Source organism: Gallus gallus, chromosome 1 (assembly GCF_016699485.2).
Source record: "Gallus gallus isolate bGalGal1 chromosome 1, bGalGal1.mat.broiler.GRCg7b, whole genome shotgun sequence".
NCBI classification, from domain to species: domain Eukaryota; kingdom Metazoa; phylum Chordata; class Aves; order Galliformes; family Phasianidae; genus Gallus; species Gallus gallus.
This window is the reverse complement of record NC_052532.1, coordinates 26068047-26093046: the sequence shown is the minus strand read 5'-3', so window position 1 is coordinate 26093046 and position 25000 is coordinate 26068047. Positions and strand designations below refer to the sequence as shown.

Genomic DNA, 25000 nt, shown 5'->3' with positions numbered 1-25000 from the left:
AATTCTTTCAGCAAGTTCAGAACCTTTACAAGTCACCATGGCCCTGCTCTTGGAGCACATTTCCACATGGGTCTAATTACAGCAAAGCGCTTGCTTTTCTGATACAAGTAAATCACTGTGCTCTGCCAGGTTGAGCCCCTTCACCCACAACTTCATTTCATTTTTCCTTCTAAAATTCATGTTTTCTGAGCTGAAAAACCAATCCATTAACCCAGCGAGCCAGCCGGGATGTCTGCTTGTGTTTTAAACTTTGAAAAATTGTTTATTTTCAGAAGCCCAACATTAGTGAAAAACATACCCACCAGCTTAGGCTATGGAGCAGCTCTTAATGCAAGCTTGCAGGTAAAAAACACTAACAAAAATACACACCTAAATTATTCTTTCTTTGTATATTTTAATATGAAGTATCTTATTTATTTTATTTCTTGATATATTATGCTATACAGTAACTTAAATTTATGTTTATGTCAATGTTATGGTCAACCTAAGTAGTTGGGTTTATCTTCCAAGTTAGTTGTGTTACCTAGCACTGCAAGAAGTACTCGTTCTTATTCACGCAACTTTTGATGTGGAGAAGCAAGAAGGACACCCTGTGGCAAAATCTGGAACACTCAGTTTTGCTGCAAATGTTAGATTGATAGAAGCTTTTGCAAATGCATGTGGGTATGCATTAATATTTATCCAAGCTGTCATAAATGATTTCACATCCTAGTGTTGGGGAACATGGTGCTCATGGCAAAAACTTTAAAGTTTAATTATAATATATAATTTTTATGCAGAAGAGGCAAATGTCAGGACTTCTTTATTTTGAGTTAAGTTCTGGCCATTTTTTAAAGTATAGCAGCTGCCTGCATTATAAAGGAACCATACATTGTGTGGAAGGGCATAGGGGTTAAGTGTAATTCAAAGTCAGAAAATGATGTAAAACTAGAAAAGTGCTATGAATATCAGAGCATAGTTAATAATGGAAAATAATGAAACCCGTGTAAGAGAAATAGTAAACCAGAAATGGAGATTCTGTTACAATCTGAATATGAAAATAGCTGGAAAATGCACAAAATCCTTCTGACCTCCTCTACAGCTACTAAAAATGAGCTGCTTTGTGTATGTACATTTGTAAATGCATGAGCATTTAAAGGTGGTCTGTATGTGTGTGAACTGAGAATTTTATTTTTGTTCTTCATTTTGCTAGGCTGCACTGGCAGAGAGTAGTTTACCATTGCTTAGTAACCCAGGATTGATAAATAACGCATCCAGTGGCTTACTGCAGGCAGTCCATGAAGATCTCAATGGTTCGCTGGATCACATTGACAGTAATGGAAACAGCAGCCCGGGCTGCTCTCCTCAGCCTCACATGTAAGTGCAGTTAGTGTTCTTCCAAGAAAAGAATGCCTTAGTCTAAAACGCAGTAATATTTAAAAGTGCTTTGAAATGAGGGTAAGTGAAACATCTGGAACTGAATGTTTGAAACTAAACATTTATATTAAAGCATTTAAGTAGATGCTTTTTCATTTACTCTGCAGTAAGATTGGTTTTAAGTTTTTCTATTTGTTTTTCAAACCTCTTCAACTTGCTGGCAAGCATTGTATGTGATGGGAAGCTGGTCTCTGTTGTCGTTTTCACAGCTTGGTTTATAAGGTACAGTCAGAACGTGCATGTTGGCATTAGTTGTAATTTTTAACTGTGAGTCTCTAAACCGTTTATGAACTGTAGTGGAGATATTGCCCATTTACATAAACCGTAAAATGCAAAGTTTAACTGTTGCCCACAGTTTACATAGAAGCCAGTAAAGTGTAACTTTTTGCCTGTCTTATAAATCAGTGTAATTACATATTCAAGTTTAATTACTGGTGCGTCTGTATTGGCAAGGTTTATATGTTATATTTTATGCAAGACTACGATTCCTATTAATATTTAGCAGCTAACTATATCATTAATTACTCTAAAATCTTTCCCCTACCATCTTTTTAATGGAGCTGAGAGAGTGGAAGTATTAAAAATTGATGTATTGTGGATTTCAGAAATGTGTCTGAAGCTTTAGAAATGCCTGGCCTTAATCAGTGGTGTCAAACGTGGCAGTTTCTTGTTTACTAAATAGTAAAACATGTATCTTGGAGGTATTGTTTCCCAGGTTATTTATATAATAATTAGCAGTGTGATATTCAAGTAGACTTAGATTCAAGTTTAATGTAGGAAGATTTTCAATGTGTGTATACAGTTATGGTCTGTTTTTAAAGTAGCTGATCCGATTTGCCCTTTTTCATTCCGTTTTCTCTCTCACATTTTTAATGTTGATTTTAACTTCTGGAGTGGGATATTTAGCAGTAACAGTAATTGAGACCAAACTCTCTTTTCACTCGCTCTCTGATGTGCGGAGAATCCATTTTGATCTGACCTTTCTTAAGGGAAATGTATTGCCGAGCTTTTCTTCTTTTGTTTGGCATGTTAATATATCTATGAACATATAGAAATGTTTATTGTCAAGCATTTAATTGTTCTATTGCACATTTATTCACCTTGCTTTTGAAAATAATACACTGTGAACATTAATGTATTTTATCAGGTTCCAAACCATTACTTTTTCAAAATGGAAAAATTTGTCTTTTGGAAGTGTCTTTAGATGTATTAAATAATACAAAAGAAGTAATAAAACTTGAAGTAGAAAGAACATGAATATATGCTCTTGAGAGTAACACTACTCTAAAACAAGTAAAGTGAGCAATCAGACAAAAGTTTTTATATCCCATGCTTTATGCTATCAACCATGCAGTGGGTAGCTTGAGGCCTTTTACTTTTAGCAGTTCTCCTGAGTATGCTAATGCTCTCTTCCTGTATAAAATGCCAAGACAATAAAACTTTAAAGAGCAAACAAGAGTTAGATCATGTGTGTTAAAAACAGCTATTTTACAGAAAAGAATGACACTTGCTATTAAAGTTGTTTTGTAAGTGTTTGGCAGAGATGTTTACATATCATGTGTACTGTCTGGCATTCTGCTGGATGAACTGAGATATCTATGCATATGATTATGTAGATATGGCTGCATTGATAGCTGTGTTTATAGCTAAAATACTGCGTATTGTAGAAATTCTTGCCTATAAAAAAAGCAAATAACTTGAGTTACACCCCAACTCAAGCTTTAGCTTTCCTCTCTCATTTCTGTGATATGTCATTTGTCAAAACTGGCAATTTCAGGACTTGCTGTAATGACTCTTCTGAAAATTATGTCTATAAGTTACTTAGTTCTTGATGGATTGAAGGAAGAGAATGTGAATGTACCGAGATACCACTGGAGAAGGAAGCTGTGCTCCTTAGAATTGTACTGAATACAGTGTTACCACAGAAATATGTGGCAATGGAACTTGCTTATTTTGGTACAGTTATATTATGTTTTCTGTAGGATGTATTTTTTTTAATAATAAAAATTGCATGTGCATGTTCAATAGGCAGTATTTGCATGCTTCAAACATGAGAACTCTTATCAAAGAAATTCATTTCTGTTGGTGTAATCCCATAGCTACTTGCTGTTAAAAAGTGGGGAAATCGTTCAATCTTTGAATTTGTACCTGGTCCTTTACATCTGGTTTTCAAAAACAGCTTAGTGAGAGTAGTTACAGAGTCTACATTCTGTGGGTAGACGTCTTAACATAGGTGAGTGAATCTGCTTACTTAGAAGATAGTTCCTGATCATTGGCAGAGAAAGACAGTAGGATACAAACTCAATTAAATGTTTAACATCTAAATGATTGAGGGTAGTGAATCCCAGTCAGTGTATTTAGGGCAGTGATACTTGAAAAGCTTTCAAGTTTTTGCCTTGGGTAATGATATATAATATGTTCCATTTCTTACACTTCTTCAACACTTAAAAATACTGAGGTAGATCTAAGTTTGAGGTGATCAATGTAACTATGGCTTAGTAGTTAGGACATCTTGTGAGTTAGTAATTACATACAGCATCTGAAATTTTATGCTGCATGACTCCCTATTTGCATTTCCAGTCCGATGAAAGTTTATAATTCCATGGTGCAGTTTGCAGCGTATCACTGGTAGAATCTCAAATTCTAGATTTCATTTCTGTGTTGCATTAAAAATACAAGTTTTGTCTTTGATTAATCGTCAAATCTAATTTCTGACAGTTCGATGTTAAGTGGACATCAAGTATTCCCTTCTTCAGTGAGGAAGTATGTTACTTATTGTGAACACAGACTGTTCAAAATTCTGGTTTTCTCTAATACTGGCAGGTTGGCAGCAATCAATTTTGAACAGTTTTTGTTTAAATCAACACCTAATGCCATTTTTTGCTTCATTTTAGAAGCAATCATTATGGACCAGGGTGGCAGAGTAATAACAGAGCGTGTAGAGTATCTCTTGTCTACACGTTCATATTTTGGCAAATGTGTCCAGGTGCAATTTCTTTTCACTTCACTTCACATTGCAAAAAAAAAAAAAAAAAAAAAAAAAAAAACCTGCAAAGCTGTTAAGGAAAAAAAAAAAGAAATCAGTCATTAGAAAACTTGGAAAATTTTACACTAAGAAAATGCAGTCTCAAGGTAGAGAACAATGAGGTTACTGTCATAGAATCATATCGCTCTGTTAAAACTCACTGCATCTCATTCAGTAAGGAGTGGGAGGAGTTAACAAAGGAGTTAAAGAAGTAAAATATCCTACTGATGAGGTTTTTATGGTAGAGGGCTGTTTCCATGCTATATATGGGTGTAGACAGTGCAACTGACCTCTTACTATGTTTGTAATTCAATTGAGAATATCTTATTCTAACAGCAAATTCCAGAATTGTAGACATAGATAGTTGATTTTATTTTCTTAAAGTACTTAAAAAGTACAGTGAAAAGCAAAGATAAGTCTTAAAAGAGTCACTTTTTAAAATGGGAGTTCATATAACTTCATCTTGCGTGAGACTCTATATTCACTTACTGAAATTTGTAGGACTGGAATTTGTTGGATTGTTTTGAAGCCAAATGTCCCATGGTCTTTAAGGCTGTTGTTAGAAAACATTGCTTCAGGTTGTTGTGAGAAAGGAGAATTACTGTCCAAGTGAACAAGAGTAAGAGTCAATCTGAGGTGAATTAGAAAATGAACTTATCCAGTGTTATGTTGGAGTGCATCCAGAGGAGGGCCACAAAAATGGTCCAAAGGATGGAACACCTCTCTTACAAGCGCAAGCTGAAAGAGCTGGACCTGTTCAGCCTGGAGAGGAGAAGGCTGTGAGGTGTCCTGATAGCGGCCTTTCAGTATCTAAAGGGGAGCTACAGGAAAGAAGGGGACAGACTCTTTAGCAGGGTCTGTGGCAATAGAACAAATGGAAATGGTTTCAAACTTACAAGGGGCAGATATAGGTTGTATATAAGGAAAAAGCCTTTTACAGGGAGGGTGATAAGGCACTGGACCAGGTTATCCAGAGATGTGGTTGATGCTCTGTCCCTGGAGACTTTCAGGGCAAGGCTGGATCAGGCCCTGGGCAATCTGATCTAGCTGTGCCTGTCCCCGTTCATTGGAGAGTTGGACTAGATGACTTTTAAAGGTCCCATCCAACTCTAAGGATTCTGTGATTCTATGATCTCCAGTTCTGTCTGTGAAGAGATGAGTTCCAGCCATCTGTGGTTTCAGTTACCTTTTCCTTTGTATTTTGTGGTCATTCCCAACTCTTCTCCTTTACCTTTCCCACTCCTGCCCTGACTAGATCATTTCTCTTTGCAGTTCTATCTGCATAATCATCAAACTTTCTTTTTTTTTCTTCAAACTTTTTTATCTTTAAATTTTATTCCCAGAGGCAAATATGATTATTCTGCTGTAAGATCATTCACTTTTGAGGTGCTTCAGTTTGAAAGCATTCCATTGTCAGGTCGTTCCCATATCTGATTATTCCAGTCCCCCACTGTTAAGCTTTCACACCACTTACAGTAGGTTACCTATCATTCCAGTTTTAATCCCTTTCATTCCCTTGTTTCTTTAACTTCATAATGTTCCAGTCCCCTGTCTTTCCTTTTCCTTTTTTTTTTTTTTTTTTTTTTTTTTTTTTTTGGTTATCATTGCATTATCCCATTTCACGATCCCTTTGCATTTACCTTGGAGGCTTGTTCTGTTCTAGGAGACTGCTATGATCTAACTCTCTTACATAAGTCAAGAAAATAAACTCTCAAAACACATCAATTAAAAGGGGTGTAATAAGCATTTTAAAATAGATGAGAAGCATGTGATTGAACCAATGAATGTTGTAGCAATTGCAGTATTTCTAGGTATCTTTGTTCATCAAAAATGTTTTATCTAATCACATGATACTTTAATTCCTGCTTAATTTACTTTCATACAGTCTTATTCATAAGTCTTAAGAAATAAAGGTGATGAACAAAAAGACTTCAACAGCAATTGATTTTTATTTTTATGTGGAAAGAGTAACAGCTAAGAAGCATTGGATCTTAAAGGTTACAGCTTTTGTCTGAGTGTCTTCCCACTGAAAGAAGCTCCATTGTGAGAATAAGTGAAATAATTTTGCCTTTGCCTAACACTAGAAAGCCACCCAAAGTGACAGGCCAGAACAGCAAAGCAGCACATTATTATCTTGTTTTATTACCATTTTTTTGTTTGTTTGTTTGTTTGATCTTTACTGATTTTATGAATCATACATACTGAACTCTTGACTTATGAGTGTGCCTCCCAGTAATTCATACAGAGCCAATCACATGTAGGTGCTACTGGAAATATAAGCAGTGGTGTTCAGATTCATGGTATTTTTTGCTATTCCTATGGACATATGTTTTCACTTGAATATTTTCCTAAATATTTATTTTCTCCTGTTTTTTGATTTTACATTACTTTACTTTTCAATCCACTTCTGCTCTACGTTTTGCTTCAGTTCATCAATTTTCTTACCTTTCAAGACTGATGTTCCAGTACTTTATCATTTCCTCCTTAGCTTCTTAAATGTTACATGTCTTACTTTGGATCAGTAGTTGCTATTTCTTCTTTACATTATTCCAGCCCCAATTGTTGCACTGTTACAGTTCATTCCCAATGCTCTTGACAAAAAGATCACTCTAGAGATACAGTGCCTTCAACTGAAGTGTCAGATCCCCATAGCATGTCTTGTAGAAGTTGGTAGGCTCCAGTGGGGTTTCAGAGACTCTTTGGAAGCTGTCAGTGCTGAAAACTTTGTGGCACTGCTGTCATGAACTCTCAGCATATGGATGAGCAAGGTATTTATGCTTTTTACATAAGAATATGCATAAGAAAAGGCAGCATCTTAAACACTGCTGCAGCTGTTAAAAATGTACAGTTTGCAATGAAATTTTTCACTGATGTGGTTGTGTAAAAGTCTTGAATTCACTTCATAAAAGATTCCTGCCTTTGTACAACATAAAAGCTGAGATGGTAGTGCCACTTACAGTCCATTTTAGAAATATACTGTTTAGCTTTTAATTTTATCCACTTTCTATGGTTGCATTTGGATTTAGAATAACTAACATTATAAGCCAAAGGTTTTTTTGGACTCTCTAGATAATTTTTATAGACATGTGTCCAAACTGTCCATACATATAAATGTCATTTAAACAGACAAATAAAAACATACAGTTCTATCCAATTGGTAATGTTTATACCATCAACTCAACAGGGGTTTAAATAGTGATCCATAAAGTCCAGCAGAGATTCACTGAAAAATCAAGAATGTTATATATATAGTTATTATTATAGGATAATAGTTATTATTTGACTATTATTTAGTCTTTAGCATCTGTAGAAAACTCTTAACACAGACGTTAAGACTAAAAATTTCTATACAGTTTTTTGTTTGTTTGTTTGTTGTAAGGAGTTTATAGAAAGTCTTAATCTGCATGACAAAAACCGTGTGTAGAGCCCATTGAAGTAAGCAAATCTCAAAATTATGTAAGGCCTGGTTATACCTTGAAAAGTCCATATACAAAGGCAGTCTTTACAATATTCTGGCAAACTACAGTTGGCAAAATATGATTTTGCCATCCATCAGTACGCTGTGATTTAAAACAGTGCTGGGAATAGGCATATGTAGTGCAGACTCCTATTTGGCCTCTGTTAGGCTTATAGTTGTAGTATTTCTCAGGTCTTTTGACTGTGTTCTCTAGACAGTGATATTAAAAGTATTTCTTAAATTAGGTTGAACAAATCCACTAGTCTTCATCTTTCACCAAGACTAAGTTCATTTTTTTCACTGTACCTGTTAATGGCAGTTTAATGATGTTGCAGAGCCTCCCACTAACCTTTTTCAGACATCCATAAGCTTACGGTTGAATTGGATAAGGAGAAATGTATCTTTGATACAGTATTATGTTGTGAGAGTAGTACTCTCATCGCCTTTCGCCAAATTGATTGGTTTTTGTTCCCTCCCTGTTTCCCATCTTTTCTTCATTCCTTGCAAATTTGGCATTATGAGACATCACAGATGAAGAATGTTCTCTGAGCTTTTATCTTTTGTTCTAAGAACACAGGAAATAAGACTCATGTTGTATACAGCCATGTGTACACAATTTCTCTCCTAAAATTATCATACTTCATCTCAAATTTGAAAGCCATTGCAGAACTTCATTCCTTTGATGACTAAGGAATCCTAAGTAAGGACTAAGTAAGCCATATTTGCATTTGCAGACTAAATATATTTCACTTCAGTTTAACTGATACATGATCTAGCTCATGTTGTCATTCTTACTCTTCCTGTTTATTGTTAAAGTGTTTTTATTGTTAAAGAGCAAGCACATTGTGAACTTCGAGTCTTTGTTTTGGTAGGCCATGCAACCTTATTCTGACATGATAGGCTGTTCATTTTCCTCATTCTTCCAGCGGCTGTTCTGTAAAGCTGGTTCTATTTTCATGTCATGCATGCATGTTAAGAGAGTTGTTTAAAATATTCCAGGCATAGTTATATACAACGTTTTTATTTTCTTATGTCATTATGGGAAAAATAAACACATTGGCTTTTTTAGCTAGTGAACTGTTTAATTTTTGAAAAACATCTTCGGATGTAGTTTGAATAGAAGGTGTATGTTACTCTGCTGTTACACCACTGTCCTCATTTGGAATTGTATCTTGCTTTGTTTTGAGAAGTGGTTGACATGATGCCAGTTGGCATTAGACTGACCTTTTGATTTCACATACTTGTAGTGAAACCATGACTGGTAACTGTGAAATTACCTTGAATGGGACTGTGGGGGCTTTTTTATTCATGTAATAATGAAAGAAATGGTTATGCTTTTGTCCCCACCTGGTATTGCTAGAATTACAATTAAAAATATGTATAATTTTATTTCGTAGATATCTACAGATGTAGCAATGAACGAGGTATTGCACTGTTTATAGTTCATTAAGTGGGGAATGTACCAGCATACTCCACTGTGAAGCAGAAGTCTGCATTAAGCACAGGCCAAAGTATGATGCTATGAGGCAGGATATATTAACCAAGGCCCTTTGATATGTCAAATATCTCCTAATTATCTCAGTCTACAGACATAATATATTTGTTTTTTCTTGCTGAGACCATGTGGATATAAGATACTCTTCAAATGTGTTTCTCTTCACATCCAAATATTAAATTTGTAATTGCATAAAAGTGGGATGCATGATGCAAAAGCAGTCATGGGTGTAAGTATGAGGTGATGATGATGGTAATGGCAGTCACTCGTAAGTAAGGTCTCTAGAAATAGTAGCTAATGGCCAAATGAATATGTGCTGATAAAGGTATGTGCTTGTGAAAGCATGTTCAAAAGAATGTTGTATGTAAACATAATCTCCATCCTTCAACCAGTTCTTCTGATAAGACTTCAAGGGGAGAACACTGCAGACAACAAACTTCCTAAATGGCATGGCAGATATATAGGGAAAAAAAAAAAAAAAAAAGAGGAACAAGAGTGATTGAAGAAAAGTCATGGCTAACAGTCAGGGTAACCAGTCTGTGTATTCTGATCCACATATGACTCAAAGCATGCAGGTAGGCTTCCAGGTTGGAACCATGCAAATGCTGCACAGAAGAGCTATGGTGGCAAATGAAGCATCAGGCTCTTAAGATGATTTCTTGGACACGTCACTTATTTGTATGCATGTATGAGCCTAGCTTTGTTCTTCAAGAGGTAATGAGATCAGTGGGCAACCACTGCCATCTTCTAGCTGTAAAATGTTCTCCCCACTCGTTGACTGTTCTAATGTATTAGAAAGATTGGACTTTGCTGAACACTAAGGAAGGACAAAAAATATTAGGTTTGATACCTGAGAAGACAGAAACTGAGTGGGGAAATAAGTCTTCAGAAAGCTTTTGCAGAGAAGATGGGAATAGCCTTGTCCGCTGGGACTGGGACAGGAAATAACTGCTTAACATTTTGGTAATAGAGAGTTAGACTAGCCACCAGAAAAAAAAATAAGACCTCTCTGACTACAGGTTTAATAAGTGCTGATAGGTATACCAGTACAGAGAGACTAGGGAACTACTGATAATGGACTTAATTTCTAAAATTCTAGGACTAAATCAGAGAAGCATCTCTCAGAAGTAGTTTAGGTATAAATTATCCTATTTTGGGGTAGGTGAAAGGGATGAAGAGACTATGGCCTCTTGAGATCCCTTACAACTCTAATTTCATTTTTTATTCTTAGGATAAATCTGAAAAAAAAAAAAAAAAAGTTTCTTTCATATATGCCATTTTTCATGAGAGGCTGTCTGAAATTGTACAAGTCCATTTACTTTGTAATCTGGAACAGCTGTCACAGCTAAGTATCTTTAAGCACTCTTACTTTTAAGACTGAATGAACCTTGACCTTAAAGAAAAATATATAGTGAGCATAGGATTTAAATAACATGAGAAATGTCAGATAGGACAATACAGATAGTCCTACACAGTTGTGTTTGGCCCATTTGCCCCTGCTGAGTGTGATGTGTAGGTCCATTTGTGAAATGCTGCCATTGGTTATTTGGCAGAAAACAAACTGAAGAGCTGGCTGTTCTCCAGACTTGTTCTAGAAGGCAGTTCAAGTCCTAGCTCTTAAGCACTGAAGAAAATAAATGCTCCTCAAGAAACTTATCATATGAAAAGGAATCATTTTGGTTACATCCTGCTGAAAATTTTGAAACAGTACTCATCAAGCATACCTCTGAAACATCATTTTCAATGAATACAAAATGAGTGTTACAGGCCTAGATGTAAGAGTAATACTGTTTAATCCCTTGCTGCTGCATCACAATAAAATTTTCAGGTGGCACTGCAGAGGAAGGTTGGTGATTAGCTTATGAAAACTCACAAAAGTGTGATGGAAATGTTAGTAAAAAGGGAATTACATTCAGCTTTGTTGTCACATGCAATCAGCTCAGTGTTTTTCAAGATTTGTTAATGTAAATTATTTTCAACAGAAATAGGAAAAAAAAAGTTTATGTAGCCTGTACGTATATTTTGATACATAAAAACACACACAGTGCAGTTGAAATTCTCAGCTTCTCCTGGATCACTGAATAGCTTTCCAGATGTTGCACAGACAACATTTGCTTGCTCTGTTCACTGCATAACATTGAGATATCTAGCTGTTGCTAGTGAGTTTCTGTGGAAAGAGTGCAATCTTTAAAATTTCACAGCAATTAGATACTGCAGAGCATTTCACATCAGTAGCCCTTCTTACATTTTGTTCTTTTCAGACTCACTCCTTCTGGATGGTTATTCAGCAGCCCAAAGGGTATTTAGACATTCAAATCTGTAGTACTTTGTCACTTTGCTTTCAAAAGACTTCTGTGTTCTTTCCTCCCAGTCTTCTTCTATGTTGAGCGTGTTGACTTTTGAAGTTTGAGCAACATGTAGGTGAGTGTTTGAAAGAATTTGTAGAGCCATGTACCCTAAGCTAATTTCTGGTCAAGTTTCTACTTTTTGTGGTTCTTGAAAGAGAAAATACCCTTCTTTAGGTACCTAAGGGAGCAAGCCAATGTCAAGCCTGAGAATTTTACTAACAATCACTAGAATCAGAAAATATACATAAAGGTCATCTCTCTAATCAGAACTTGATTCCTAAAAATTCTGATCCTGTAACAGCTAATAGTGCATGAATTTTGAGTCTTATTTGAAATTTAAAGAAAATATATTGTTATATCTATATATAACAATGTTATATATATATTGTAATATATATTATATATTTCAGTTTTCTGGTAAGATTCTTTCTTCACAGTTCAAAGATTTCATGTCATTACATTAGCAGTTAGTATTATTAACATTCATAGCAGATAATATATCAACACAGATAGGATATACTTATTTATTGCCATGGCATTTTCGTGCCAAGTTAAAAAATAAAATAAAAAGTCCATGAAGACCTATTCCATTCACTATCAATTTCATAATCTAATAAATCCATCTCTATTAATCGCTTTTAATCAAAGATTATTATTAGATTTTTATTTTTATCCCTTCAGAGGAAATTAAATTGTCATGTGAGCATCAACAAATCTGTCCATTGTTTTCTGTATTATCCACAAATTTGTCTGCTCAAAGCTATTTATTTATTTTTTATTCAAGGAAAGAGGAGAGTCATGTTGTTTTGCTTTTAAATTTTCAGCACTTCTTTTCAATTTGGACTCATTATAAGACTGAGATTCTTCAAATACTTGTTTTGCATGTTTTCCATTTCCTTCTCATTTGCCAATGTCTAGGTATGAATATTGCTTAGAAAAGGAACTGCAAGTTTTAGTTGTTTAATTACAGTGAAGTAGTCTGCATTCTGATGTGCTTGGTCGGGGCTAAACTAGTAGGGAAAAATGCTCAATAGCACCATCTCCAATCATTTTAGGAACAAATTTATTAGTGTTTTGTAGATAAGCAGCACAAAATGGTCCCTGAGTTACGAAGATACTCTGATACAGAAAAGAAAAAGGAGAGGTTTGTTCGTAGTCTTCGTGGATTAAAGGCTGACTTGCTTCTGTGGTGTAAGGATCAGTATTTGTTAAAACATTTTCCTATAGGGTAATGTCAGGTGGCATGTCAGAATTCTGAAATGCTTATATATTTTAATCCTATTAAATAATATTGTCTGAATGAGAAGTTTCAAAACTTCTCTTTAGCGATAGCCCCTTGCATTTTTAACATGAGGAGAAATTAGCATTGTGATAACTGTACTTATAATATTATGATAAAAGATGCCACATTAAATTGGGTGAACTTAATTATGAATAAGGGTGAGTGTGAATATTTGCTTTTTTCCCAGTGTTTCACCTATCCCCATATTTCTAGCATATCAATGTTATTTATGTTTCCAAGCTACTGATCCTTTGTGTTGACTTTAGTGGCAGCTAAATTAAATCAATTCAGAGCACTCCCACCATCTTTAATGTTTCTTTCTGCAAATGTGTATACAATGCCATAGGTCACCTTTGTTGTTCCTTCTGGATTCTGTTGTTATTGTTTTTGAGATAAGTGAATAATAGCTACAAGGTGGTCAATTGCATATACTAACTGAAGTCATGTCCGAGTGCAACTTACTCTCCTGGTTGGTCTAACATACTGATTTGGGGCTTCTTAAGCAGAGGTGTCACTGAAGAATTCATAAAAAAGTTATATTTCTTGAGCAGTTAAGTAGATACATACGGGGTAGTACATTGAATTGATCTGACATAGGTTGTCAACTTTCTTAGTTCTTCATAGTTAACTTTAAGATATTGATAATGTGTATCGTGTTATTACCTCTGTTTATATATTCTTTTGGGTGTATTAATAATTACATTCAAAATGTAAATCAAATGTAGGATCTTAGAGGATTCTCAATTAGCCTACATCCCAATTGAGAAATAATCTTTTTTCCTTCCTTTGTCCAACTGGTTTTATTATTGGCAGAACTGTAGTATTAGTAAGGGTTAGATGTTTGAGGTTTCTTACAGAAATTTACAAGTTAACATATCTCAATCGTGTCTCCTTGTTTACTGTTGTATTACACACAGAACCCTCAAAGGGCTAGTAAAATTAGTGACCTTATGTATAGCTGTTATTCCACCTCATTTGTCTAGAAGAGAAATATGTGGTTCAGTATGCGTATCTCCTTTGGTTACTCTGTCTTCTCACCAAGGATTCTGTCACATGCATTGCATATTGCGTATTTCACTTACAGCTGCTGTGAGTAAGCAGAAGTGAAATCTTACCCCTCATCAAGTCAAGGGGAATTTTGCTGTTGATGTAAATGAGATCATATAATCACAGAATGGTTTGGGTTGGAAGTGATCTTTAATAACATCTAGTTCCAACTCCCCTGCTATAGACAGGAACATCTCCCTCTAGACCACATTGCTCAGAGCCCCATCCAGCCTGGCCCTGAATGCTTCCAGGGAGGGGGCATCCAGTGGTCCTCCAGAGGTCTTGATTTCATTCCAAGAAATCATTAGTCTTCGTATCTTTGGCTTTCCCTCATTTCTTTTTCTGCATTCACTCACTCTGTCAGTCTGATACTTCTTGTGACTGTTTACAGCTACATTTCTCAATTGAAGTTCATTAAAATCTTTTTCTCCAAATAAGCAGTTCTCTGAGATCTGAAATTTTTGTATACATTTTCAAGTGTCTTACAGAATCTTAGCAAAATTGCTGGTGTTGAAATCTGACACCTTTTTGTCTGTAACATATGAGCAAGAAAATATTTCCTTGGTTTTGGCAGGACTAATTTGGAATGTCCTGTTAACCAGTAAGTTTCTAAGTGATTTTTCAAAAGGTTTTGTTGTATTTTATTTCCTCTTGATGGAAATGTAACATCTTAATATTCTCTGCTATTTATATTTCAGTAAAATCCAGAAGGTACAGGTAAAATCGCCTTTTCTTTGGAGATTTTTGGTATTAAACTGACTTCTTAATCCGTTTTACCTCTTTTTCAGACACTCTTTATTGCTTATGTCTTATTCTTCTCTTTAAAATAGGATGATGTAGTCACTTAGATCAGATTTGCAGATAACAGTTTGTATCTTCTTGCTGCCCTTCCCTCTGATATCTGAATTACCTAAGTACTTAGAGGAACTTTTCTTTGCTGCGCTCATGCTAAATCTCCACTTCTAATTAGTAATTGCTCTTGCCTTTTACTCTGTTCTTCAATTTGCCACACCTAGGTAGTATATGATGGTCTCTGATTTCTCCAAGGATATTAGAATATACTGGGACCTGTCCTGTTAACAGCTTTAATGATGCTCTGGAGGATGGACCACTCTAATCAGTCTTGCTGATGACATCAAATTGAGGGGAATGGTGAATTTGTGTGAGGGTAGGATAGCAGTTGAGGGACCTGGATGAGTCGAAGGACCAAGCCAAGAGGAACTTTACAAAATGCAAGCCCTGCACTGGGGAAGGAAGATCCACTAGTGATAAACACTAGGATGGCACGTCTGGGGAGCAAAACCTGGAGATGTTGACAGAGAGCAAACTGAGCGTGAACCAGCAGAGTGCCCTCTCAACTAACGTCAGCAGCCTCCCAGGCTGTATTAAGATCAGCAGAGAGCCAAGAGTCTGGAGGAAGTTATTATCTCCTCTTGCTCAGCACTCATTAGACCACATCTGGAATACCGTGTCTGGTTTTGTCACCTCATGCAAACAGAAGGTATTAATAAACTGGAGTGAGTTAAGCATAATGCCACCATGATGGCTAGTAGCAGAAGCACTTGCCCTATGAAGGGATGCTGAGTGAGCTGACCTGGACCAGCCTGGAGAAGAGCAAGCTTTTGGGTGGACCTACCCACAGGTGTCTATCAGAAGGCTATCAAGAAGATAGGGCCAGGCACATTTCTGTAGAGTGTGGTGATAGGCTGAGAGACAATGAGCATAACTTAAAATGAGATGGGCAGACTGGATGTGGAGAGAACTTTTCCCCACAAGATCAGGCCGTCAGTGAGTGGGGCAGTTGCCAGAGACATTGTATAGTATCCAATCTTGGGTCTTTTCAGGAGCCAAATGCATAAAGCCCTGAAAAACCAGGTCTGATCATATAGCTGTGCCTTCCTTGTCAGGATGTTAATCTTAAGATCTCCACTAGGCCTCCGATGACCTAAATTATTCTGTGATCCTTATTGGATTTTGTGTTACAGATATCAGTAGTGTTCAGTGAAGGGATAGATGCTCATAGATGAGGGATAGTGTTCAGTGAAGGGATAGATGCTCAGTGAAGGGATAGATGTTACAAATGCTAGCAACAGCAAAGTTTACATGTTTTTAGTATCAGTGTCTTAAAAGAAAAGTTGTGAGCTCAATAGTAGTTTTGTGCTGTTGTTAAGAATGGGGCTTGCAATTTTTTTTTATTCCTATTTTTTTTTTCCTCAGAGGTTCTCATCTGCCTTTCATCTTCAGTAATTAAAGAGAAAGCATGAAGACACCTGAATTCATTTACAGCATCTGATAAAATTTCACCAAGGCCTAATATCAATAGGAAAGCAACTCTTTAGTCACGCAAGCCTTCAAAGCAATAATAGATTTATCCAAACTAATTCTTACTTGTTCTTATACTTTGACAGGCCAGAGGTACCTCATGACCATAGATCATTAATTCTCTTAACACTGTCTCTCCAATGATGAGCTAAAGAAGGCAGACTATAGAGGTCTAATTAGTTATTCCAGCACACTTCCCCCTGCTGTCGGGAGTCCACAGGAGTGCCTGCCATGATGCCAGCTGTGGCTGTTGCCTCTCCTTTCCATCTTAATACCAAGTCAGTTCGACTCTCAACTGCACCACTGTAGACTTGAATTTCTTAGTGATTAATAAGTTGTTAGATATGAAAAAAGTATATTTTGAAAGTATTTTTTGTGCCTCGTTATCTTATTTGAGTGAAGAGATTACTGCATCCCATTTGTTCTCAACTTGGCTATTGGAGGGCCTGGGGTAAAAGGGCATTATAGAAAAGCACGTCCAGAAACACCTCCTCTTTGAATCAGTGCTTCACAGAAATACGTTGTAGCTTCCAGAATGTTGTATCTTCAGTCTCTTTTTAGTGAAGTGAGGTTGTGCACCCACAGCTGTCTGACACGCAGACATGCCAATAGGACCTTCCTCACTTTCTTACTTGAAGCTATTGATTAGCCTATAGTAGTTATTTTATGTAGAAATAATAATGCTTCTTCAGCATTTCAATATTTGTGATACATACATAGAGAAAGTGATTTCTGATGTTCAAGAAAAAACAATAATGGTTTCTGTGACAGTTGTTACATTGCTGAACTTGTATTTAATTACTCATCTAATACGCTTTCTTCTCCTTTTCAATATTTGGATTAGTATCTCCCTAAATGGCTGTATATATTAATGACAATAAACAGTTCACTTCTTAACAAAAATTATAAGCTTTTTACAATAACATAAAATTGAAAAGAGACAACTTTATTGAATAGAAGTAGATACGTTGAAAATTCTGTAGGATTTAAGGATTTGTCTCCATTTGCCTGTAGAGGCATAAATACTAAGAGTTTCAGATTGGATGAATTGGGTTGGAAAGGAGGGCTTTGCTTTTTAAACAGCTACAGGATATCTTGCAGACTTGGAGTGAGGACTGGCTAAATGGGGTTTTTCTGAGGAAATAATAGTCCAGGTCTTCTAGGAAAAACAGTTACTGCATCTATAATATAGTGACTGTTATTTGACCAAATAATATTTCGTGAAAAAGATGTTCAACACATTTTCTAAAGAAAGCTTTAAGATTTTTAGATCTGAAAGAAAAGTTTGAACTATATTTTTCAGTAGATTAAACAGGATAGTAATACAGAAATGTCTTTAGAAAAGCGAAATGCTTCAGATAAAGATAAAGGTTTAAGGTATTCATCAAGTACCCCACCAAAGAAATGTAAAGAAAGACATAGTTACTGTATTCGGCCTGCCTCAGTGGTTTACATGGGCACATAAGATTTCAGATTTGTACAATTTGAGGAACTTTGTAGCAGTGAATCTTTTAATGCCTTCTACCAGAGTATATACCAGAGTATATACCAGAGCATTTTGTGTAGCTGAATCAAAATTGCATTTGTAGTTCAGGATACGTACAGCATGAAAGGATCAAGGCCAGTGTGAGTAGTAAATAAAAATTGCAAGTGTCTACCATAAAAAGTTACACTCAAAGTTTAGAGTTCTGTAAAGGATTTTGTGTAACTCAAACACAAGGTGTACTGTGTTATTCTTTTGTTCACTGAAGCACAGTCAATAATTATGGAAGTAAATATACTGGAGAAATAGTACAACTTGAAGATTTTGTGCAGACTAGCCAACTGGTTTTAAAGATGTCATGTTTGTAACCTAAAGGCTATCTACAGAACTGTGGGAAAAATGGGTCAAAATAATACATCATTTAATTTCAGAATGGCTTATAACATTTGAGAACTACATAATCTTATATTTATTAGAACTTTAAGTATCTTAATAATTAGCAAGCAGACAAAATCCTACAAGAACTCAGTATATGTTATACCATGTATGCGTCATTTCTTAAATTAAAAAAAAAAAAAAAAGAAATAGCTAGCTGAGCTCTAGAAACTTTGTCAGCTATATGTACTTAAATACTTCTACGTGAAGTCACTAAGAAAGCTAGCGAGCAAATAGTATTGAAATTGTAGTCTTAAAAAATTAGCATGGGAAGGACTTTATGTGCTGTAGGATACCAAAGTAAGAAACTTCCTTGTGTTACTGGGCATCTAAGTCACCACACCAATACAAAATACTTTCAGTTGCAACATGACAAAAAAAATTACCCTTTCATGATTTTAGAGTGATTATTCCAACCTCTCTGTGAAACTGAAATACCTTCACAACTTAGATGACTTGCTACAGGGAGTATACTTGGCTTCAAAACTCACACTGGACATCTTGACTTCAGCAACTTTTCTCTCAACATCTACCACCTCTTCCATAGGAAGCCAAGGGCAACATATTTTCAGTGCCTGTCATTAAGTGTCTGAGAGAATGCATCTCTCTCAATCATCACCTCACACAGCACTTTCCTTTTAATGATTTTGGCAGATTATTAAAGATGTTGGGTGAATATGGGTAACAACATTCAGAAGACTTGTGGAATTTGTTCCACTGGGAGGGGGTTGTAGCACTCACTTCCCTGGCAGCTTTCAGAATTAAACAATAAGCCTTTGTATATACTTTCTTTTTTTCTTTCTTATGCATACAAATGAGCAAGAAAATAATTATTTTTCTTCAGCCCACAGAATGGGATGAAAGGAATACGAGGAAACTAAAATTGTTAATTCCCTGTTTTGGTAGAAGGGAAGTGCTCAGGTTCTCTGTGGTAAGTCAGGACTGATTGCTATAAAAGGCGTTGTTTGGCTTTGTGTTTTTCTCAAAGGGAAAGCTGCATTTTCTATTCAAAGCCTGAGATAAACACATGGATTTCTACTAAACTAGTCTAAACCTTGTTTATTGTAATTATTTATATTTTGTTGCCTTGTGTTCTCACTGCTGTTTTACTGGGTTTTGTATCCTCTTGCATTAAAACTGATGTGATGTGAAACCTCTGTAGAAAACATGCTATCCATAATTGAGAATATTGTATCAAGTATCCTTTCTCCTTGTTGACACCAGTTCAGCTCAATTTAATTAAGTAGTCATGTACTTGGTTATAAGATCTGGTTGTTTTCTTGTCAGCAACAGCACACGTTCTAATGTTTAAAAGTTGAATGCAACACTTGTTTTGTTGCCACTGTCTAGATTTTAGCGGGATTTTAGTAGCTATTACACTGCACAAGTTTTCCCAAGGTGAGATCAGACTCATCTTGTGCAAAACTCTAAAGATGGTTCATCTTTCATTATGCAAGTTCTAGTAGGCTTTAGAAGTTTGGTTTTCTCTCTAAATATTTGGAAGTTACTTTATACAGTCCTTCCTAGTAGATATCTATCTGTCAGCTACCTGTCCTTTTATCTTTCTTTTTCCTCTGAAGTCTAGAAGTTCTTCTCTGGCAGTCTACGGACAGTCTTGACAAGGCCTCCATAAGTGTCCAGTAACTGTTACCTGTCTCTGACACCTGGCAGTTGTTCCAGTTAAATGCTATAAATGACAGTGTCCTTAAGGATATATTTCTAAGAACATGAGAACTAGAAGTTATAGTTTGCCAGTTTCCAGAGGGGATAGCAGAAATCTGCTTGTAAAAGCTGTAAAGCATGCTGAAAACCTTTATGACATGTGGAAGAGTGAATGTTTGAGGCAGCAATAGAAACAGAGGAACACTCCATGTTCTTTGAACTATGAGTGGAGAAGATGTTTTCAGAGGCTCTACAACTTATTGGAACACTTTTTATTCTAGAAAAATCTCCCACAGTGTTCAGTTTTGAAAGTGTTGCGTACACAAAAATTTTCTCTCAAAACAACAAATTAACCAGTTTTTAAGGAAGTGACCCATGGAAATTACTCTACTCATTTACATACTTATAAAAAAGGTTTTTGAAAAAATTTGGAATCTTCACACTTCATTTTTGTCACTGCTGTGGACCCTTTGGTTGTTACACAGTCTTGTGTCTTGAATTCAAGTGGAGGTATAATTGCCAGCACTTGCTTAATAAAATATAGCTGTTTTGATGAGAACTTTTCAACATGACTTAGTAATAATGCTAAGAAGATGACCTCATCATCCTTTTATCCTACCAAAGATTTTGCAGGGGCTGAATTCAACTGTTCAGTGTATCTAACCTGTTCGTATAGGCCCTCACAGATGGAGACTTCAGGGCTCCCCAAGCAACCAGTGCTTTCTCTCTGTACTAATTTTTAACTGCAGTATCTGACCTGTTCTTTCTATAACCTAAGACATCTCTTCTTCAGCCTTTCCTCATATAGCAATATTTTTTAAACCTCCACCTGGATTTTCTCTAGTTACCCCATTCTTGAAATCTCATCATTTTCACTGATATGCTTGCATTACCTTCCGTTTTGTTGAGATATGTGGAGTTAATAACCACGGTCTCCATCCTCTATGTCATTAATTAAAATACTGAGTAGTTATGAACCCAAGACTGGACTGCATATAGGAGCTATTCTATTCTTAGTTAAAGCAAAAATTCCAATTATGTAGTAGTTTTGATCAAAAGTCAGAAATGTGTAACCTGTGGCCTGTTGTTAGGCTTTATTTGAATTTGCCTAGTTATTAATGAAAAGACATTGCATATGTAAATATTTCTTCAGAATTTGTTTAAATACTCAGCACTTCACATGGGAATCAGTCCTTAGTACTGTTCTCATTGCATAACGAAGTGGCAGAGCAGAATTTTGAATATAAAAATGTTTATATATATATGTATCTATTTAAAAACATATACTAGTATTTTCATACTAGTTGCATAATAAAGTGTAGCCATCGCAATGTTTTGATCATTATGTATGATAAACATCTTGGAACATATCATACTTTTTTGAAAGCCTTTGAGACGTGAATATATTGAGAGATTTATAAGACGGATGCTCAAATAGTTTTTTGTTCATGGTAAAGCAAACCAACCAAGCATCTTGGCTTTGGTTTTCATAGGTATTTTGTATAGTTCCTTTTTGCTCAGAACTCATTACATTAGAAATGTAACTTCCTTTACATCTCTAACCAATATACGTCAACCTGGCCCCACCTTTGATTTCAAAAAACGAATTCTGGAGTTTAGCTTCAAGAGTCTGAAAACAGTTTTTCCTTGTGCTTATGCTTTCAGAAAGAAGTGTTTGTGTGGTAGTGCCTTTCAGCAAGTCGCGCTCTTAAGGTGTTGGCAGAAAAGCCAGTGATTTTTTATTTTATTTTATAATTTTATGGATGACTAAAGTGCTTGATTTTGGTCTTCATTTACTATTGATCTCAACGAGGGTATAGTTAAATAAATGAAAATTTTTGTGTCCTGATTAATCTTCTTTTCTATTAATTCTTCCACAGATTGGTTATCAAAATTATCTTTGAACGGTACATACAAAAAAGAGATAGTTATTGCTCAAAAATTACAGCACAGAAGAAACCAGCATCTTAACCTGTAATTCACTTTTAATGGACATTTTTGTTATCCTGCCTGTTTGTACAGTGGCTGCACTCCAACCACAGAAATGTTACAAAAAAAGCATGGACGGTACTCTAAAGCAGCTAAACTAATTTGGTAAAAAACAACAAAGGTCTGAAGTCAGAATTTTTAAACATGGGAAGCATAGCAAAGAACAAATCTGCTACATACCCTAGTACTCAACATTCAGTGAAGAAGGAGCAGCACAGGGGACAGAATATTGTAATAATACTATTAGCAAATCTGGAAGTGATGAATATGGTATTATATCATGATTAAAAACAATGAGGGCTTCCAAGAAAAAAATAAAATAAAATTTGAACCACAAAAACCCCAAATATCCAGAGTTGAAATAGACAGGTTAGACCAGGCTTTGAGCAACTTGGTCTCAAGGGAGGCATTCCTGCCTATAGCAGGAGGGTTGGAACTAGATGATCGTGGAGAAGACTAGACGATTCGTGGAGAAGCTGGCTGCCCATGGTCTGGATGGGTGTACGCCCCGCTGGGTGAAGCACTGGCTGGATGGCCGGACCCAAAGAGTCGTTATCAATGGAGTTGAATCCAGTTGGCAGCCGGTCACGAGCGGTGTCCCCCAAAGCTCAGTGCTGGGACCGCTTCTGTTTAACATCTTCATTGATGATCTTGATGAGGGGATTGAGTGCACCCTCTGTAAGTTTGCAGACAACACCAAGCTGGGAGGGAGTGTTGATCTGCCAGAGGGGAGAAGGGCACTACAGAGGGACCTGGATAGACTGGATTGATGGGCCATGGTTAATGGCATGAGTTTCAATAGGGCCAAGTGACGGGTCCTGCATTTTGGTCACAACAACCCCAGGCAACCCTACAGGTTTGAGGAGATGTGGCTGGAAAGCTGCCTGATGGAAAGGGACCTTGGTGTACTGATGGACAGTCAGCTAAATATGAACCAGCAGTGTGCCCAGGTGGCCTAGAAGGCCAATGGCATCCTGGCTTATATCAGGAATGGTGTGGTGCACAGGACTAGGGAAGTCATCCTGCCCCTGTACTCGGCATTGGTGAGGCCTCACCTCTAGTACTGTGATCAGTTTTGGGCACCTCAGTACAGAAAGGACATGGAGGTACTGGAGCAGGTTCAGAGAAGGGCAGTGAGGCTATTGAAGGGCTTGGAAAATCAGCCCTATGAGGAGAGACTGAGGGAACTGGGGCTGTTTAGTCTGGGGAAGAGGAGGCTGAGGGGAGACCTTATTACTCTCTTCCAGTACCTGAAAGGTGCTTACAATGTGAGTGGGGTAGGTGTCTTCTCACTGGTGACAGGTGACAAGAGGAGGGGAAATGGCCTCAAGTTGCGCCAAGGTAAGTTTAGGTTGGACATTAGGAAACACTTCTTTGCAGAAGGGGTGGTTAAACGTTGGAATAAGCTCCCCAGGGAGGTGGTTGAGTCACCGTCCCTGGATGTGTTTAAGAGCCGTTTGGATGTGGTGCTCAGAGATATTATTTAGCAGAGGGTTGTTAGAGTTAGGGTACTATGGTTAGGCTGCGGTTGGACTTGATGATCTTTGAGGTCCTTTCCAACCTGAGTAATTCTATGATTGTATGATTCCATGATCTTGAAGGTCTCTTCCAACCCAAACCATTCAGTGATTCTGTGATCCTTGAGTCCAGCTCCTCTCTCCACACAGGACCACCCAAAATTCAAACCCTATGTCTGAGAGCATTGTCTCTGAACTCAAGTAGCTCAGTGCTGTGACCACTGTCCTGAGCATCCTGTTCCAGTGTCCAACCACCCTCTGGTGAAGAACCTTTCCCTAACCCTCCCCTGACACAGTTCCATGCCATTCCCTTGGTCTCTGTCGCTGTCGCAGAGAACAGAGCTCAGCGCTGCCCCTCTGCTCTCTGTGAGGAGCTGCAGCTGCCATGAGGCCTCCCCTCAGCTCCTCTGCTCTGGGTTGAGCAAACCAAGGGACTTCAGCTGCTCTTCATGTGTCTTGCCCTCTTGACCTTTCACTATCTTCCTAGTGCTCCTTTGGATGCTCTCTAATAGCTTTGTGTCCTTTTTATATTGTTGCATCCAAACAGCACTCAGTGCAGGAGGTGAGGCCGCATAGCACAGGGCAGAGGGGACAACCCCTCCCCTTGCCCGGTGGCTCTGCTGGGCCTGGTGCACCCCAGGATGCAGTTGGCCCTTTGGGCTGCCAGGGAAGATTGGTGGCTCATATTCAATTTACTGTCAACCAGAACCCTCAGATCCCTTTCCATGAAGCTGCTTTCCAGCTACTCATTCCCCAACGTGTACATATATCCAGGTGCAGAATCCAGCACTTGCTCTTGTTAAACTTCATTGTTTAGCAGGTTGGTGATTGCCCAGCCCTGCAGTTTATCAAGATCTTTCTGCAAGGCTTCTCTACCTCTGAGGAAGTCAACAGCTCCTTCCAATTTAGTGTTGCCTGCAAACTCACAGAGTATATCTTCAACTCCCATGTCCATGTCATTGATAAAAACATTCAAGAGAACCAACTCTAAAATGGAAACCTGTTAAACCCTACTAGCGACTGGCCACCAGCCTGATATAACCCCATATACTAGAACCCTTTGAGCCAGGCCCATCAATCAGTTGTTCACCGATCACATTTTATCTAGCAGTATACTGGAGTTCAAAAGCTCCCTTAACAATGTTTGAAAAAAAATGCTTAGAAATAACCAAAACAAAAACAGCAGTATCAAAAGTCCCTTAAACCTCAAGGCACACAATTATTTGTAATGCCATAGGAAAAAAAAAAAAAAAAAGAATGAATGGATTTTCTCCTTGTTCCAGAGAGTATCATTCAAATGTTTTTCAGTGACAAAAATCATTTTAAAATGAGCCCATTTTCCCTTACATCCTATTTCTCAAACAAGTGAAAACAAAACCACAAGTTTAGAAGGAGACAAAAGCACCTTGTTGCCTGTTGGTCCTAATAATTGTATTCAAATCTGGTACTTTCTGTGTAGAGGAAGATACTGCATAATCCCTGTGGGGGTAATCCAAGTCTCAGGTGTTTGCTGGAAGCATCA

The 25000-nt window shown here is 37.0% G+C and overlaps 1 protein-coding gene across 22 annotated transcripts in view; it reads left to right on the top strand.

Annotated features, from left to right (window-relative positions):
• Positions 1 to 25000, top strand: part of FOXP2 (forkhead box P2) — a 412383-nt gene that overhangs the window by 379636 nt on the left and 7747 nt on the right. For 21 of the 22 annotated variants that reach the window (NM_001397273.1, NM_001397272.1, NM_001397271.1 and 18 more), the window contains 2 exons: positions 273 to 342; positions 1193 to 1356. In NM_001397273.1, the coding sequence (NP_001384202.1) occupies positions 273 to 342; positions 1193 to 1356 (234 nt within the window). Of the gene's footprint in view, positions 1 to 272; positions 343 to 1192; positions 1357 to 25000 lie in introns of those variants that run through there. The other variant, XM_040701995.2, reaches the window with a different exon arrangement.